Genomic DNA, 17,307 nt, shown 5'->3' with positions numbered 1-17,307 from the left:
AGGGGGGGGGGGACTAGCACCCATAGCTTAAGAGGAAAACAGAGCAGCTTTATGACCCAATTAAGCAATTAGCTGCTTACTCACAGGTGCTCCCTCCCAGCAGCAAAGCTTCATGTGGACTACTTTGTCTGTCTGGCTGGGCCTGCCTCCATCTCTCAGTCAAAGGGCTCCAAGAGCCGCTCCCAGCACCAACCATGTCCGAGCTGCTGTCCAGGTTATGGGACTAGCACCCATAACTTAGCCAATATAATCAGAGGAAGTTAACAAATATTTTAAATATTTACATTCCTATACCAAATGTTTATTTGCCAGGCTAATTGCATGCTTTGACAACTCCTGGGCTTCCTTCTTTTCCACAGCTCCCCTTTGTTCCCTAGTTACATACATGGCAAAACAGGGTTAAAAAGGAATTTCGACTGGACAGAAGTTAATGTTTTCTTTTTGGTCCTCATTTACTAGAAATCTGGGTGATGAGATGGCATTTAATTAAATGGGGCAAAGAGTAGAAAAAGAGACAGGGGACAACCCACACATCTGTTAGATGGAGGGGAGGGGAGGGGTAAAGGAAGAATGAACAAAAGCTGCTGAATGAAAATGTATTCCAAGTACTACCAGACGAGTCAAAAGAACCCCTGTCCTTTTATGACTACATATGAATCCTGGAATAGATTAAAAACAAAAGGATTAAGAAGCAACAAGTTAGCTAAGGTAATACAAGTCTGTTGCAGCAGGCAACTGCAAGGTTGTACATCATTTTTGATTATTTAGAGTTTTCCTATACAGCTCTGCTAATTTATATTGTATACTTAAGTCCACGTAAAATGTTGCTCTTCATTTTCACTTTGATATGGACTGAGCTCCTCACTTTTCCTACTTAAACACAGCCACCTGTCTTACTTTGGTATATAGATATGTAACAAAATGGTTTTAGGACTGCACTAAACAAACAAAAATAATCCCACACAACACACATGCACCACATTCTGTCTTAAGCAGAGATAGTACAATATGATCTCAAATGGTCTTTAAAATTGGCTGATAAATTGTTTGACAATTATAGCGTAAACAATGCCTGAGATGCAGTTATGTATATTAGAAAATATTTTCCAGAGACCTGTATCAACTTCTGTATGTTTAGCCATACCCTTAAAAAGTTCTCTACTCACTTAGACAGAGAAATAGACAAACATGAATATTCCAACAGAACAGACACAGAATAGTCCAATATTTAGTAACAGTTTAACTTTTGGAGTCTCTTCCAGCATTTGTATACAAAAAGTCTCTTCTTCCATCTCTAGGATGGCTTTCTTGTTCATATTTTTACTCTTAAAGCCACAGAAACAATCTATGAACTTCCAATGTTTGGCACGATCATCAAAATCTTCATGTTTTTTCTCACCCATGAGAGCCACTTGTCCATTTGAGTAATAATCAACGGGTGTCTCAACTTCAGAGGGACTTACAGAAATCACTGGGTTGCTTTCATCTCTACAGGCAACCAGGAGATTGATATCCTCAGGCTTAATATTTTTAATATGGTCTTCAGACTTGCCATTTGGAATGATGTGATTAGCATTTTCATTGCATTTTAACATGCTCTTTTCTTGCACTTTATATGGATCCCCCTTTGAATCATCCTTTTTGGCAGTCTTGCTTTTCACAGACCAGAAAGTGGTTGTTCGAATCTGTTCCTTTGTGGGTGGCGACGTAAGCAGACTTACAATTATGGTTACAATTCCAGTGATCCAGAACAGAGCAGTAGCAACATACATATAATGGATATTTTTGATAAAACCTGGTCTAGTATCTGGTTGATTACACTCAGGAACACGATAGATAAATGCCAGTATCAGTCGTATAGCTCCAAAAACAAATCCAGTCATTCCACCATAGAATGCTCCTTGTTCATTGCAGCGCTTCCAAAATATACCCATTAGAAACAGGGCAGCCACAGGCGGTGTCAAATAATCTGCTACCTCTTGTATATAGAGGTACATCTGGCCTCCTTGCATTTCCACTATTATTGGGACCCAGGCAATGCTTATAACTACCATGAAAGCGACAAACAATCTTCCTACAATCATTAGTTCTCTAGATGTTGCACTCTTGCGTATGAGTTTATAGATATCCAGTGTAAATATGGTGCTGGCACTGTTAAATATAGAATCCAAGTCACTCATCAGCGCAGCAATCATTACAGCCATCATAAGTCCCCGCAGACCAACTGGTACAAGTTTCATCACTAATCGTGGATAGGCAATGTTAGAACATCCAGCTCTGCTTCCACAGACTTCCATGCAGTGTTCTGGATTGATACAGGCAATATCATCTGGGAACAGCACTCGTGAAATCATCCCTGGGACAACTATAATGAACATAGGCAGCAACTTCAGGAAGCCTGCCATGAGAGTGGATCCTTTGGCATGAGCAATATTTTTTGCAGCTAAAACCCTCTGAACAATAACTTGGTCAGCACACCAGTACCACACAGAAGCTGGGGTCTGCCCCAGTAAAAATCCAGGCCAGGGGATATCTTCGTCTGTTGGCTCACGCAACATTTTAAGAGCATCAGGCTTCGGGTGGACATGACATGAATTGGTATTAGAAAGGTTGTAAGTCAGCAAGATTGACGTAATATTTGGCGATGACAACATGTACTTCCTTTTAAGTTCTTCAAACCCACCAACTTCTGTAATACTTATGACCATAAGTGTGAGGGCACCAATAATCATAAGCAGAGCTTGAAGAGTGTCCGTGTAGATGACTGCCACAAGACCTCCAGTCACAGTCAACAAAGCAGTCATTCCAATGAGCAGGATAACTGATAAGTAAAGATTCCAACCTAGAGATTCTTGAATAAAAAGTGCACCTGAATACAAGTCAACTGAAAGTTTGGTGAAGATATAAAGAATGAGAGACAACACTGCAAAATAGATTTGGATTCTATGCCCTCCAAAACGCTTGGACAAGTATTCAGGCATGGTGTACACTCTTGACCGGATGTAGACTGGGACAAAGACCCATCCTAAAAGCTGTAAAAGCATTAAGGCGTTGAATTCCCATGCTCCTACTGCAAATCCACTTGCTGCTCCAGATCCTGCAAGCCCAATGAAATGTTCGCTTCCAATATTGCTCACAAATAAGGATGCGCCAATAGCTACCCAGGTCATGGAACGCCCAGCCAAGAAGTAGCCACTTACAGTGCTTCGATTGTATTTCCACATGGCAAAAAAACCTATGCACATCACAAGTATGAAGTACAATGCCACAATGGCAATGTCTGCAGTTTCCAAAGCAGCCCTCATTTTTGTAAACAAAATTACTTCAAAACAGCCAATGTTGTATTCACCCCCCAGTAAAAGTCTTTTAAAGTAACACGTGAACCAGTTTAAATTTATCAGTATAGTGGATTAAATTCTTTGTCCCTTGGTTTGCTGTCTTGATGCTGGTGGTTGTGGTACACTGAGAAGACAGATTTTTTTCTCCGCTTCTTAAGTGGAAATTTGGAACTTAGCACGCACTTTTAATCCACATTCCACAAGAGTATCAGCCTTAACTCAGTTGATGTAGGAGAAATTCTTAGTTGCAGCTAAGTCTAGTGAGATCTACTGTACCAACCCTGCAAGGCAGCAAAGACAAAAGACAAAGATTGAATTAGAGAAGAATTTCACCAAGTTATGAGAACAAATTTGAAGTCTGTCATTACAATGGTTGAACACCACAGGCTATTTATTTCCTTTGTAAATATAATTTATGCAAAACCATAACAAGCAGATATTTTTAGTGCTCCCAAGTCTAAGTCACTAACAGCCCCTTCCACATTTGAGTAAGCCTAGAAAGATGCATTTCACATGAAGAAAATGGTTTACTAGGCTAATTCTTTTCTGTATTATCCCAGGACTTTATCTCCTATAACTCAGCTGGATTCTCAAGCGGTATCACAAAACAATGTTTGAGGTACCTCCTTATTGCTCAAAACTCAGGGGTGCTCAACCCCTAGCCCACCGGTCAGATTCAGTCTGTAGCCCCATGTCACCTGACCCACAGGGCTCCCTACAGCTGCAGAAATTTGGCAGTAGGACAGCAGTGGAACTGCACCCTCACTGTCAAATTTCCAAACCCACAGAGAGCCCAAAGCCCTATACACTGGACTGGGCACCCAATCTCAGTGCACAGGGCCAACTAGGAGCAGTGTCAGGCACCAGGACCCAATCTTAGCACACAGGGGGCTGGAACAAGACTGCACTGGGACCTCCAGGTACCCATCCTGGTGGGAGGGGCAGGAAAGGGATGGCTTGATCCCAGTGCATAGGACTTGATCCAGTCTGTGACAAATCACACCCCACTCATTTGGCATGCAGGGTCAAAATGTTGAGCACTATTGCTCAAACTAACACAGGAACAAAGTTACAATGCTGTCACAAATGATGGTGGATTTATGACCAATTATAGAACAGGTTATACTGCAAATCTGAGAGAAGCCTGTGTGAATGAGGTGCATATCATATCTTCCTGTTATGCTTTATTTCAAGTAGGATAGAAGTGAAGACATGTCATTGTGAGGGAAAAAGTATTGTTTAGCTGAGAAAAGCCATGTGTAATACTCCACTAAGACCATTTCTCCATCTGTATATCAATAACTTTTGAAAATTGACTTTGGGCAGTTAACATTTCAGAAATTATTCAGTGCATGAATGGAAAAAGCCCTACTGATACTAGTGACAATGACAATATCTCATCTCCAAACAGTCCCTTTTGACACTGCAGGACGGAGATCTTCATGGAAGCAGAGGTGGTAACTTAGCCAATTGTTTATTTATTCCTATTTGTTAGATGAGTCCAGAAATGGCTTCATTTCCTGAAGTGCTGACTAGGAAAGCATGCAGGGATTAACTAGGACTGCTTCAGCTCAGCAGTTATCAGACCAACTAGAGGTATGTACACAAGTATATTTGGGGCTGTTTCAGAAGGGAAGCAGGTCAAGGAGGCAACAACTATTAAGTCCCAACTGTTGAGTGTTGACAAGCTGGGAACAATTAAAATATGCCAAAACCACTCCAACTTTAGAGACTTCTGTCTTACTCAGCCACCCATATGTGAGCTTAATTAAAACGAATGGACACAAAAAGATTTCCCAGACAGATGGAAATAAGAAAAAGTTAGAACTGAGAGCAAAGATAACAAACTGCCAATCTAAAAATAAATAAATAAATAAAATCACCCCACCCTCATCGTTTCACTGAACTGTTTATTACAGGTGACAACAGCAGTACAAGCCTATACACCTCATCAAGAAAACAACAATAAAATCCAGTTTTCTCTTATTCTGAAAAAGATAGCCCATTTCTCCTATTTGTATTATACAACGTATTTCAGAACCAAGAAATATTCAAGGTTTTTTGGGGGAGGGAGGGAGGATAGGAACATACGAAAATAGATTTCCTCATTCTGATCAAGTTAGAGACAATGATGAGGCACTACCGAGATATGGCAGAAAAAAGAAGGCCGGTTACAGTAGTGCTGGATTTATCATGGTCATAGGCTGCAGACTACAGATACATTTTAAAATCTTCCATGGAAGAATCAAAATTTATTTCCACTCCCTTCCTAGAGGCAATGGAATTTAAGTGGCCTAATCATATTCAATTTAATTCTAAACAAGACACCATACTCCAAATGTTTCAAATTGTATGAAGTTACTGGATATGGGCAAAATATACCAATCCTAGCTACAAGTGCTTTAGTATAACACTTTTAATAGAACTGCTCCTTTTATTATGATCTTTTTACATTTTCAAATGCAACTACAGTACAATGTTTTATATTAAGAGCCCAAATAATTACAAAAGGCTGCAAGAACACACTTTTCTCAGATACATGACAGAAGCCATGGAAAGAATCAAATAAAAGACTAAAAATTGGACGCATCTACACACGCTAGTAATGTGCTTGAATAAATTCCGGCACAGCTCACAATAGTCAGCTGCCTCCTGGGAGCAGCGTCATCACAAGCACCCAGGACTGCAGGAATTCAAACAAAAGTGGAGCAGCCCTGGCCAGCAGCATCAGGCAGCAGAGGGGCTGGCTGGGTCATGAAGGTGCTACAGTACAGGGCCAGGCAGCAAGCAGCTTCTGCACTATAGTACCTCAGGCCCCAGTCAGCCTCAGCCACAGTCTACACATGCGTTCGAGCACATGCAATTACTCTGCTGTAAGATAGTACTTATCCCGGACAGTACTATCCTACAACAGAGTTGATTAGTTTACTGCATCCCAATACAGGTGCATGTGTAGACTGTGACACTTTACAGCAGAGCTAATTAGTCAACTCCACAATAAAGCAATGCCCCCAATCTTAATAAAGTACAGAAAGTGTCTTCAGAACAAAAGGGTTAAAAATGAAAAGCAAGGGTTTCCTTAGGGTGGTATAATTGGACCAATTATATAGGAGAATTAGACATGCTTTCAAGTACAAGACAGTCTTCATGACCAGGTGACCAGATGAAGAATGTCTTGCAGTTGAAAGCTTGTCTAATTCTCCTACATAGTTGATCCAATAAGAAACTCCACCCTAAAAAAATCCTTGCCTTCTACATCATTTCTGGACCACCATAGCTACACCACCACTGTTACACTACCAAAGATACATTACTGAGTTTTCAGGACAGCATGGTAACACTCAAGGAGAAAACTTCATATTCTCTGGCTGAATCCACCCTGCTAAGCCTGCAGTGACCAGTTTACCAGCTTGCTGACAGTTGTAGCTGACAGTGTAGAAGAGTGAATGAGCATGAAGTGCCCCACATCCACCTCACGATTAGTCACACCTGCAAAGCAGAGAAGCTTGCATTGCCAGTAGAAGACATCAGCTGTAGACCGACAGAATAACTGAATAAATGTACAGGTGAAGGGAAAAAGAGGCAGCAAAAACAGAAGAGATGAAGTATAGCAAGAGGTACTGCATCTCATGCAAACATTTAGACAGTCAAACTAGTAGCAAGATGATGCATGACAAGCCTAGGTTAGGAAATCTACCAGCCCTTCTGCAACCTATTTCTTATCATTAGAGTCTACCACATAAGGAGGGAGAGAGAGAGAGACAAGGAGTAAATAGACCAGTTCCTGGAAAGGCTTCACTTAAGGAATCTTTCTGTTCTTCAAGCAATGCCTTCCTGGGAAACAGTCTGCCCATGACTTTTTTTCTTCCACCACATGCAGCTGAACTCCATACAATATTAAAATAGAAAAAACTAGCTTTGGATCATCTAGCTTACAGAAGACAGTATCGCAGGTTACCTGCAGGATAAACCTTGATTTTATCAGTTATTGTGATACCAAAGTCAAGAGTTCAAACTTATATTAGAGGCAAACACATGTGAAAAACTCTTTTAGTTTACTTCATAGCATCAGTAATTGTATTTAAGTTGAATTCTTAAGTGAAACACTTAGGAGTAGAAACTAGTTGAGGAATACCTAAAGACGGGACTGGCACAAATATTTAAGTGAACTTCCCCCCCAGAGTTCTAGCAGTACCAGCAAGTGCAGTTCTTTGGTTCCACTTTACAAAATTCAGCATGATTGGTCTTTGATGCAACAACTGAGAATTAAGAGACTGATAGTTTCATCCCAGGAACTTGGGCTCCTATGCACAAGTAGGCAGCCTTCTCCAACATGCTGTAATTCCAGTGTGTTGGAGAGGACTCGATGAATCAAGTCTACTGGAGCATGGAAATTAACATGCTCCAGCATCATGTGCGTCAGTCAGGGTCCCTACACTGAAAAATGGCAGCAGGGTACTTTAAACTAAAGCTCATTTGACAAGATTTAGTTCAAAGTGCCCCACCACCATTTTTCAGCACAGGGACACTAATACATGTGACACTCCAGGTATGTTTAATCATCACAGTCTGGAGCTGCATTCATTAAAGTGACTGCCCCCCATGCCTCCTGGAGCACATGTATAAATGCCCAATAATTCTCACACAAAACAACTTTATCAAGCAGTTATTTCTACAATAGACGTCCTCCAGTTGCACTAGAGACTGGTGAGGGAGGTCTGAATAGCTGTCACTCAAAATAGCTGTCACTCAAGTTAAAGCTCTAAAATGAACTAGTCACAACAAGTGACTTAAAAAACAAAACAACAACAGCAACAAAAACACACTTTTTAATAAATAAACAGCCTTTCAGCAGAAGCTGCCAGTGTTAGAGCTCCAGAACAAGAATCCAGGTATTTTTTAAATGCATGTGAAAACTTCATTACACGACAAGGTTTAGTTTAAAAAAATAGCTTCATTTAACAAGAGATTTGTTTGGTCCATGCACACTGGTATCTCAGAAGAACTTCTACATGGAAGGTAACATTCCCAGAAAGTTTATCTGCATACAGATCTAGAAATCCAAGGGCCTCATCAGAGGTAATTAGAAAAGAAAACAAAACTCACACAAGCTGGACCTAAACTAGGGAATTCATTCCTCCAAATGACCACAAAAAAAAAAAACAAAAAAAAAAACCTCACAACTTTGGGACCCTGAATTTAGTAGTTTTGTTTTTTTTCAGTTTTGATTTCCACAATAAAAAAAACTCTTCACACTGCCTACATTCTACTGAAGAGAAGAAAAAATGGACCTTAGGTTATTTTAGCAGATGAAAGAAGGGGGAAAAGCTTGTCTGATTTTTAACAAAATGCAAGATGTTAGTATGAGTAAAGGCCATATTTTACACACATACGTACAATAAATATATACTGTTTTAATATATTACTCCAATTATAGTTAGTATATAACAACATAAATATATTAAACAGACGCATACAGTCTAATGAAATAAGAGTGAGGTTAACAAAGCAGAAAAGTGGAAAGTTAGATCTAGAAACAAATTTTATAGGCATTTCTGCTTCTTGTGTCCTTCATTTTTTCGATATTTTCAAAAAATGACCAAAAAACCCAACCCCCAGAGGTTTATACTGCCTAGAAAGTGGCTAAATAGAATAGTCAGGTCAGACAGTACTACTTCCTTAGCTTCCCTTAGCCGGCCATTATACACAGCAGGTAGAAAATATATTGCTATAACAGCAACCTGCTTGGATGAAAGCAAAGACACAGTAAAAACAAAATAAAAGTGTAAGCACATATTACAGAACTGAAAAGTATTACACACTGTTAGTCAATATGCTGGCTGAAACAGTAGGATTACATAATATACCAAGTTCACTGGTGTATGCAGTGTGCAAAGGGGGGAAAAATAAAAAACTGACTACACGCACACACACCAGCTGATCTCAACCCACCCACACACTGACCCTCCAAATATTCTTTGTCTTTAAAATTAATTGACTTTCAAACTACTGAGTCAGTTCTGTTTCAAAACATCTACATTTTTGTAACTGAAGACAGGTGAACCAGCTAAACACATCAAACAGCAGCACAATGGGGATACCTCACTGCCACCCTGTGGCAAGTTTGCAGAACTACATTAGTGTAAGACAAAACCACCTCCAACCACTCACTAATTCAAAGTAGTGACTAGGAGAGCCACAAAAGTTTCCTGAAAAAATCCCCTCTCCAAAGTACACAGTGGCACATTGGAACATATTAGGACTATATTGCTACCTTCTCCTGCTGAAGTCTTCACTATGATGTCCATAAGAAAATTTAATTACCCCCAACTTGAGAGGCAGTTGGGGAAAATTAGTGCTTAATATAGTTCTAAAAAAATGGAAGTAAAATATCCTTAGATGTTTTATGTATTATACTTACCTTCACAACAACTCTAATCTCAGATACTAAATTTTCTAGGAAAGGGCATATGTCTTCAGACATCTAAGCTGCAACTATTACAACTTCCTTTGTCTTACAACCTACCAATTTTATTGTGGCCTTGTGTTGTAGTTCTTTTTTTTTTTTTTTTTACTCTAACATATTCCAGTCTCATTAGTAGCTAGTGACACTTGAGTATCTTACTGCCTTCTGTGTTTCTCACACAAAGAAGGATCCCAACTGGAGACAGTAGCCCTGTCTCATCCTCTTCCTCTATGTTTTGGAAGTGAATTTGCAAAGCGGTCTCTAAAACAAAAACAAAAAAAGCATTTTCCTTTTTTAACAAAGAAAAACCCTCCAACACCTCTACTGGAACTCACCAAGAGATGTCCCCAGTTGTCATAAAGCCTACATACAATTTATGAATGAGGCAATATAGCTGTATTCTTGTCAATCGCAGCATACATGAAGACAATCATATACTGTCATGTCTCTGGAAGCAGAAGCCATGAGAGAAATTTGAGGGTTCCCATTCAAATGGAAACAACTTAAGACAACAGGAACGTCCACCTCATATGTTAAACCAGGGATTGTTAACCAGGGGTATGTGTACCCCTGGGGCTACTTGAAAACACCCCAGGGGGTACGTGAGGGCAGGGAGTTCAGGTGACCACCACCACCATCCACCGCTCTGCACCTCCACAGTACACCACCTCCCCCCGTCCCATGCCATGTCCAGCTGAAGGGATACACTCATTTAAAAAAAGGTTGAAAACTCTTAAGTTAAACCATTCTTCTTCAACTTTTCTGTAAGGGAATGGGATTCAGAGAATGGGAAGGGAAAAACAAACAAACATAGGAAGTCAGATATTGAGACTGGGTCTTAAACCCCCTCCCCCCAAAATAAGAAACTTAAGATCTCAGGGAGACTCACAGAAAAAAGAAGTAGCTTAACCAAGACAGGGGACATGCTTTCACAGGACAAGGGGTCCAATAACCGTAGTACCAGATAAGGAAGAAGGAAACTCGTATGCACAGGAGATAGAGACCTATACACTAGAAGAGAAAGCATGTTTGGGGGGGGAGAGAAGGATTGGGGGCAGGGTAAGAGTATGAGACTCCTTAGATGAATCCTACCAGAACTCAAATAATGCTTAAAGAGTGCTGAGGAAACTAAGGCAGGGGAAAGTCATACAGGCTATCTAGATTTCTGCTTATGCTAGAAAGGAGTCTGGAGGGGTAAGCACCAGTCCTGGGGTCCTATGGCAGCTAAGCAACAAGATCCCTAAAAAGCCTGCAACCAGGAAGCATTCCAGAGAATCCAAGGGAAAGCTAATCCTGGAGCAACAAAAGGCAAAGGCTGGCTCAACAGCAGTCACAGCCTAGGGGATCCAAACAGCAGCCTGGTGAGAATCCACAAGGCATGTGCAAAAGATTCTCAGCTTCATGAAGGAACATTATAGCAAACCAAATGATATACAACCAAAATCCCCCAAAAAAAAAAACAAAATGGTATCCGGTTTTAGCATTAAAGGTAGCATAAGATCATTTTAGAACCCTTTATAATAAGCTCAAAATTGAATTTTATAGTGAAACCGTAATGTAAGGAGTTCTCCTTTCATATAGCATGTCATTAAAAAACAAAACAAAACTTTAAAACTATGATTAACACTTGTTATAGGACTTGCTAGAACAAGACATTTGTTGAGCTTCAGCTACCTCACCTAGAGAAGCTTCACTGTCAGTACAGAACCCCTCTTTAAAAAGCTTTAATTACAAAATGCTACCTACAAAAACATTTGTAAGGAGTAAAAGTCAAGTTTAACCAGCCACACTCCCCACACAAACATACATGAACTCCCTAAATTTTAGGGTTTCACCAAAACTAGATTTAAAACATGGTATGCAAATTATGTTGGTTAAGAAGCTACACTTATTTTAAAAATAAATGACGTCAGTATTTTAGGTGTTTCAATATAACTGATATATAAACGCAGATAGGGAACACTGTGTGGCAGTAAATATATCCCTTCCTTCACAGAAGTGCCCAAGATCCCTCAAAAGCCAGAATACCCAAATATCTGGGTATTATGTCAAATCTGTGATACTTCCCTTCCCCATCTAACCCTTGGATCCCCTATCTAAATGCTACCTCCACATTAAGACCAAGTCTACACTAAGAAGCTTTGCCAGTTAAGTGTGGGGAGGAGAGGTGAGAGAGATGTTGCACCTCCTCACAGATACAGAGTGCTTATCAGTTTAGTTTATTGTTAAGGAAGGTGCAGCAAGGGGAGAGGGAGAAAATAAAAAAGGAAAAAAAAAGGTTGGCACAAAGCACGTGGCCACTAGGGGGGGCTCTGTCAAATCGCAGAGATGCCTGCATAGGCTCTAAACAAATGGTGAATTTAAAAAAAAAAAAAAGGGAGGTGTGGCGATTACACATAAAATGAATGGAAATGTACCAGTATATGAAGCGCATGTTCTACACAATGACATACTCCAATAACTCGGAAAATAAAGAGAGCAGAAAAGTAAACAACATGGCCCTACTACAGATACGCATGTTCACATCAAGAGATGCCAGAATACAACAGGGAGCATGCAGATGGGAGCATTCAAACTTCAGCTCTCTGCTAATGGTAAAAATTGCTGCATTAAGAGCCTAGGCAAAGGTCCTACAGGCTAAGCAAAAGATAGCAGAGAAACACAGGCTGCGTGCACAACTCTGGGAGTCTGAATACCAACCATTCACCTTGTGCTCACACTGTGCTCTCTTGGTCCTACCTACATTAGAGATGCAAGAAGAAGAAAAAAATCATTCATTGCTGCCTTCATACTTACCGCCTGGGGTTTTAGGGGCATCCCCTCACCTCGCCCCTGCCCCCACTCATAGGCGAGGAGCAGAACTTGAGATAGGTGGTGGCAGCAGCTGAGAGCTGGATCCCTGGAGCTCGACTGGTGCTGGCAAGGATGGGAATTTTTTTGACAGCCTCCCATGGGGTGTACTTTTCCACAAAAGGTGGGAGAAATACATCCTTGGCAAGCAAGGCCTGCGGGCAGCCACCCCCCACCCTGCACTGGGGAGGCAGGGTGGGAGGGTGCCCTATACCCAGGCACATAGGGAGAGTAGGAAAAGTGCTACCACCAAATGTCAGCACCGGCTAAGGGTCGGGTCCTTTTGTGCCCAGGAGCCGCCCGGACCAGGGGCTAGGTGCTCTGGGGATGGGGGGGAAGGAGGGAGAAGAGGAAGGAAGGGGGGAATAAATGTAGCTTAAACCCGACTGGCAACTTGACTCAAACTCACTCATGGAGGAAACTGAAACGAGAGACACCCCCAACATCTGCCCTATACATCCCCCCCGACACGCGCACGTGCACCGGCGGGCCGGGCCCGGCCGGAGGTGACAGGAAGCGGCCGGTCGCCGCCGCGCGGGCAGGGAGAGGACGTGCGGGGCCCAGCACTCACCCTCTGCATGACTTTCAGGATCAAAGCCAGCTCATAGCGAGGCATGGCGCGGGCGGGCGGCGGCTGCAGCGGGCCCACTTGCGCACACGGGCACACAGGGGTGGGGGCGCCGGCGCTGCCGCTTAAACGGCTCTGGGCTCAGTGCAGGCTCCGCCCTCCGGCTCCGCCCCCCCAGCCTAGGCTAGCTGCCCGCCGAGCCCCGCGGGGGGCGTTGCGGCGGGCGGCGAGCCGCTGCTGTTGCTGCTGCTGCAGGAAGTGGAAATTTCCACTGTGCCCCGCCCCGCCCCGCCCGGGAGAAAGCGCGGGGACTCCCCCCTTTGCCCAGCGCGCGCACACGGTGCGTGGGAGGGGCCCGCGCGGCTCTGTGGCAGCGTGTTCCAGAAAGGTCCCCGCGGCTCTCATCACCCCGGACTCACGGCCAGGGAGGTGCCCACGCTGCGCGCACACCCCCCCCCCCTACATACAGGCACACCCCCGCTACATCCACACGCGTGCACCCTAACACTAGGGTGGCCATTACAGAGGACAGTCTGCCTGTTCTCTGTCCGATATTGATACGAAATTGGATACCTGTATGTCCTCTATTTTTGTTCTCCAAGAGAAAAGTAGAGGCCGTAAAGGTGTTGGGTTGCGTATCAACAGAGGACGGAGTAGCAGACAACCGGAATGTCCTCTATGGTGGTCACCCTACCCATGAACGCCTCGTGCCCCCAGAGGCAGGGGTGGGGGCAAGCAGGGAGCTCCCACAGGCAGGTGCAGCAGTGTCAGCAGCTGGGGGAGGTGGGGTGCACATGCACCTGCGTGCACCCCCTACACATCACCTATGACCCTACCTAACGCCCCCCCCCGGTACACACACACACACCCCCTAGTACCCCCCATTACAAACACACACACACACATTTTGTCCCTTATCTCAACACAGCCACACACCCTGTGCCTCAACTCCCCACCACCACCCACACACTTGTGCCTTAATTCCTTTCCACACGCACACAACCTATGCCTTGACTCCCCCATGGTAGACACCCCCCAGTGCCAAAACACCTGTATCCCACACCCCCGCCCTCAGATATTCCGACACTGTCCCATCCCCCGATATGCACAAGCACATACACACTACAGTGTCTGTACTATTCCTACCTCATAAACTCTGACACCTCCACCATGTTGGGTTTCCCAAAATTTAAACCTGGCCCTTGTTGCTGCTAACCGTTGGTGTCTGGCAGAAAGGTTACAGGTGTTTGGGGTGGCAGAGGGCTTAGTAATGACACTCTGTAGGACGTCAGGGTCACTGACCATGGTTTTCATGCCACTGAGAGGAAGTACATCTGTCGGTGAGGTGTGTTACAAGTATTTGCAAGTTGGGGACATTACAGGCACTGGGGTAATGTCTGCCAATAAGTTATTCCTGTTTTGGTTTTGGGGGGGTGGGGGGGAGGACACATGGGAATTTTATATATGAATTTTTCTGGACCATAAAGAGAGGGGTTGTTGGGGAGTTTACTGGCAAGAAGTATATGTGTGGCTAGTGTCATTGAACCTGATGGATGTGCATGGGGTCTGCATGTCTCTAGGACAGATGTGTATAACAGCCAGCCAGTGACATGTGCCTGCATACTGGAAGGGAGGAGGTGAGGGGGCAATGGCCAATTCTGTCTTTTCTGACCCAGCTGCTGGGCTCTCTGGATGCAGCTGCAACCAGGTCTTTCCTTCTCTCCGCCCGGTTGTAGGACCAGCACAAAGCTCCTCCTCAGGTCAAGTGCTGCAGGGGGAGCAATGGAGCAGGCTGGTTGCTCAGAAGGAAGTGGAGAGGCAGCAGAGCTGTTGGGCTCTGCCTGGAGCTGTGTTTGTTGCTAAGGAGAGGGAAGGGGGGTGAAAGAAAGAGCTCTGCCTGCTTCCTATAGCAACTCAGGTTAGCAGCTCTACCTCAGGAGAAGGGGGGCCGGGAAGCCAATAGAAGGGACAGTAATAATCCACACCCCACAGATACAGACAACCAGTAACAAACCCCATTACCACAGAGACATCACGATGCCAAACCTCCGTATATGTTCCTATGATCCAAAGGCTAGGGACAGAAGTTGCACATAAACCAGTTTAACTGATAAGAAACTGATTTGAACCTGTAACAGAACATAAGTTCAGTGCACATAAACCAGTTTCAAAATGGCCACAACTGGTTTAAGATAAACCTGGTTGAATGTAGTATCAGACTTAACTGATTTAGGTGAAACCAGTTTATGAAACTTCTGTCCCAGACTCCTTCCTGGGTTAAGTTAAACCAGTCCCTTAGCAACCCAGCATGCTTTCCAGCCCTGGGCTGCACTGGGCTGTCTACTCCAGACAGCAGGCCTGGCCCCATCCCTCTGCTCTCTAGCCAGAGCAGGGGTGGGGCATGGTCCCCGACAGATAAGGGAGCAGGGAGGAGGTTTGTTCCCCACTGCCTCCCCTCTCCCCCCCAGGGACCACAGATATGGTCTGCCTGGCCAGGCAGAGCAGCCCCTATCAGGGTAACCCCTCACCTTGCCACTACAGTGGCAGGGGTGGGGGTGTGGCCACAGGACCTGGGCCTTTCCCAGCTGGCTGGAGGTCTGTGACAGCCTAGCTCGGCACACACAGGTAGCAGCTGTCACAGAGGTGACAGTGCTGTAGCTGTGGGTGTGCGCCTTGGCAGCTGGCCACACAGGACCTGTTAATCGTGCCCATGGCTGCCCAAGCCAGCTCAGAGGTGCTGGTGGGGGCTCATGTGTCTGTAGCCACCACCATCGCTGCTGCCATACCCCTGCACAGTGCTTGCTCATCCACACTGTGCAAGAGCTGTGGCAGCAGCTGTGGACAAACAAGCACTCGTGGTAGGCAGCACACTGGGCCGGGCTGTCATGGAGCTGCAGCCAGCTGGTAAGAGCCACAGCCAGCTGGGAAGGCACTCTCCGCCTGCCTTGGCCAGGGCTGAACAGGGCTGGCTGTGGGTGCTGCGGAGGGCGAGCACAGAAGGGTCAGCCCAGGCTGCTGGGGTAGGGCCTTTCCCAGTCAGCTGTGACTCCATGACAGCTGAGCCCAGCCTGGGCACAAGGAGCCAGGATCAATCTGGCTACACATCTCCCGCATCGAGCTGGAAAGGGCCCTGTCTCACCCTGCCATCACATGCCATGCCTAGGGCTAGGGCTGGGGCTGGGGCTGGGGCAGGACCCTTCCCAGCCAGAGGTGAGGTTCAGGCTGGGGCAGCTGGAGCTGTGCCTAGGTTGCTCCTGGTTCGTGGGCCAGCTTGTCATGAAGCTGCTGTGATAGGCAGGGCTCTCCCACCTCCTCCTCCTGCCCTGCCATGGGGCAGAGTGGGTAAGGGAAGGTTCTGTGCAGCTCTGCCTAGGGCTCAGGGCTGGAGGGGTGCAGTGCTGGGCCCCACTATGAGGTGGGGGGGAAAACCTGTGTTCTCGGCTCCCTGCGCCAAGGCTGGGCCAAGCTGTCAGGGAGCTACTGCATCAGGCAAGGCTTTTCCCCAACTCCCCACCTACCAAGCCCCCCACTCTCACTGCTTGGTTCCTGCCAGGGGCCAGAGTCTGGCCATGCTCCCTCTCCCCCTCCACCCCACAACCCTATCCATCATAAAGCCTGGCAAGGGCTGCTTCCCCCCTCCCCCTCCAAGCACAGCCAGGCTGGGGTCCCTGCACGCCAGGGTGGGGGTTTAAACTCTTCCCCAATCAGTGATGCCGTTCTCTCTCCCCCCCCTTCCTCCCTTGGCCACTGCCAAAGGGAAGGGAGAGCTCACTCTAGAGCCCTACAGCTTCTGGCCTGAGCCACTACAGGCATGTGGCAGCATTTCTGGAATCAAATGTGAATATCTATTTACTTGCAAATCAGTTCAATCTACAGAGGTTAGACTAACCTGCAAAGTTTAAAGCAATTCAGTCTTGGGCTTTTTGTTGTCTGTACTTAGAGAGAACTACATGTTCAACTCCTACATCCCTGGTACTCCATACGGAGAAGTGCATTCACACTTGTGCCTAAAATCCTTCACATGTGCATGCATACAGCTGTGTGTGAAGCCCCTGACTTGCATACAGACCATCAGTACTGAGCCC

The 17,307-nt window shown here is 45.0% G+C and overlaps 2 protein-coding genes across 2 annotated transcripts in view; both read right to left on the bottom strand.

Moving 5' to 3' along the window:
* MRPS6 (mitochondrial ribosomal protein S6) overlaps positions 1-13,300 on the bottom strand; it is a 53,972-nt gene extending 40,672 nt beyond the window's left edge. Inside the window, exon 1 of the mRNA XM_019528888.1 lies at positions 13,226-13,300. Coding sequence (XP_019384433.1) covers positions 13,226-13,270 — 45 coding nt within the window. The 5' untranslated portion in view covers positions 13,271-13,300. The remainder of the gene's footprint in view (positions 1-13,225) is intronic.
* SLC5A3 (solute carrier family 5 member 3) lies at positions 737-13,314 on the bottom strand. The gene is made up of 2 exons (XM_019528887.1): positions 13,226-13,314; positions 737-3,619 (listed from the first exon to the last, which is right to left on the bottom strand). Exon 2 carries the CDS (start codon positions 3,303-3,305, stop codon positions 1,167-1,169), a length of 2,139 nt encoding a protein of 712 aa, XP_019384432.1. The 5' UTR covers positions 3,306-3,619; positions 13,226-13,314; the 3' UTR covers positions 737-1,166.
* Between the last annotated feature and the right edge of the window lie 3,993 nt (positions 13,315-17,307).

The sequence above is a fragment of the Crocodylus porosus genome, unplaced genomic scaffold, assembly GCF_001723895.1.
Source record: "Crocodylus porosus isolate Cpor-Errol unplaced genomic scaffold, CroPor_comp1, whole genome shotgun sequence".
Lineage (NCBI taxonomy): Eukaryota > Metazoa > Chordata > Crocodylia > Crocodylidae > Crocodylus > Crocodylus porosus.
The sequence above is the reverse complement of the archived record's forward strand: the minus strand, read 5'-3'. Positions and strand labels throughout refer to the sequence as shown.

Bases quoted from the DNA above. Each gene is read 5' to 3' on its own strand.
- SLC5A3 (XM_019528887.1), bottom strand. From the start codon at position 3,305: ATGAGGGCTGCTTTGGAAACTGCAGACATTGCCATTGTGGCATTGTAC.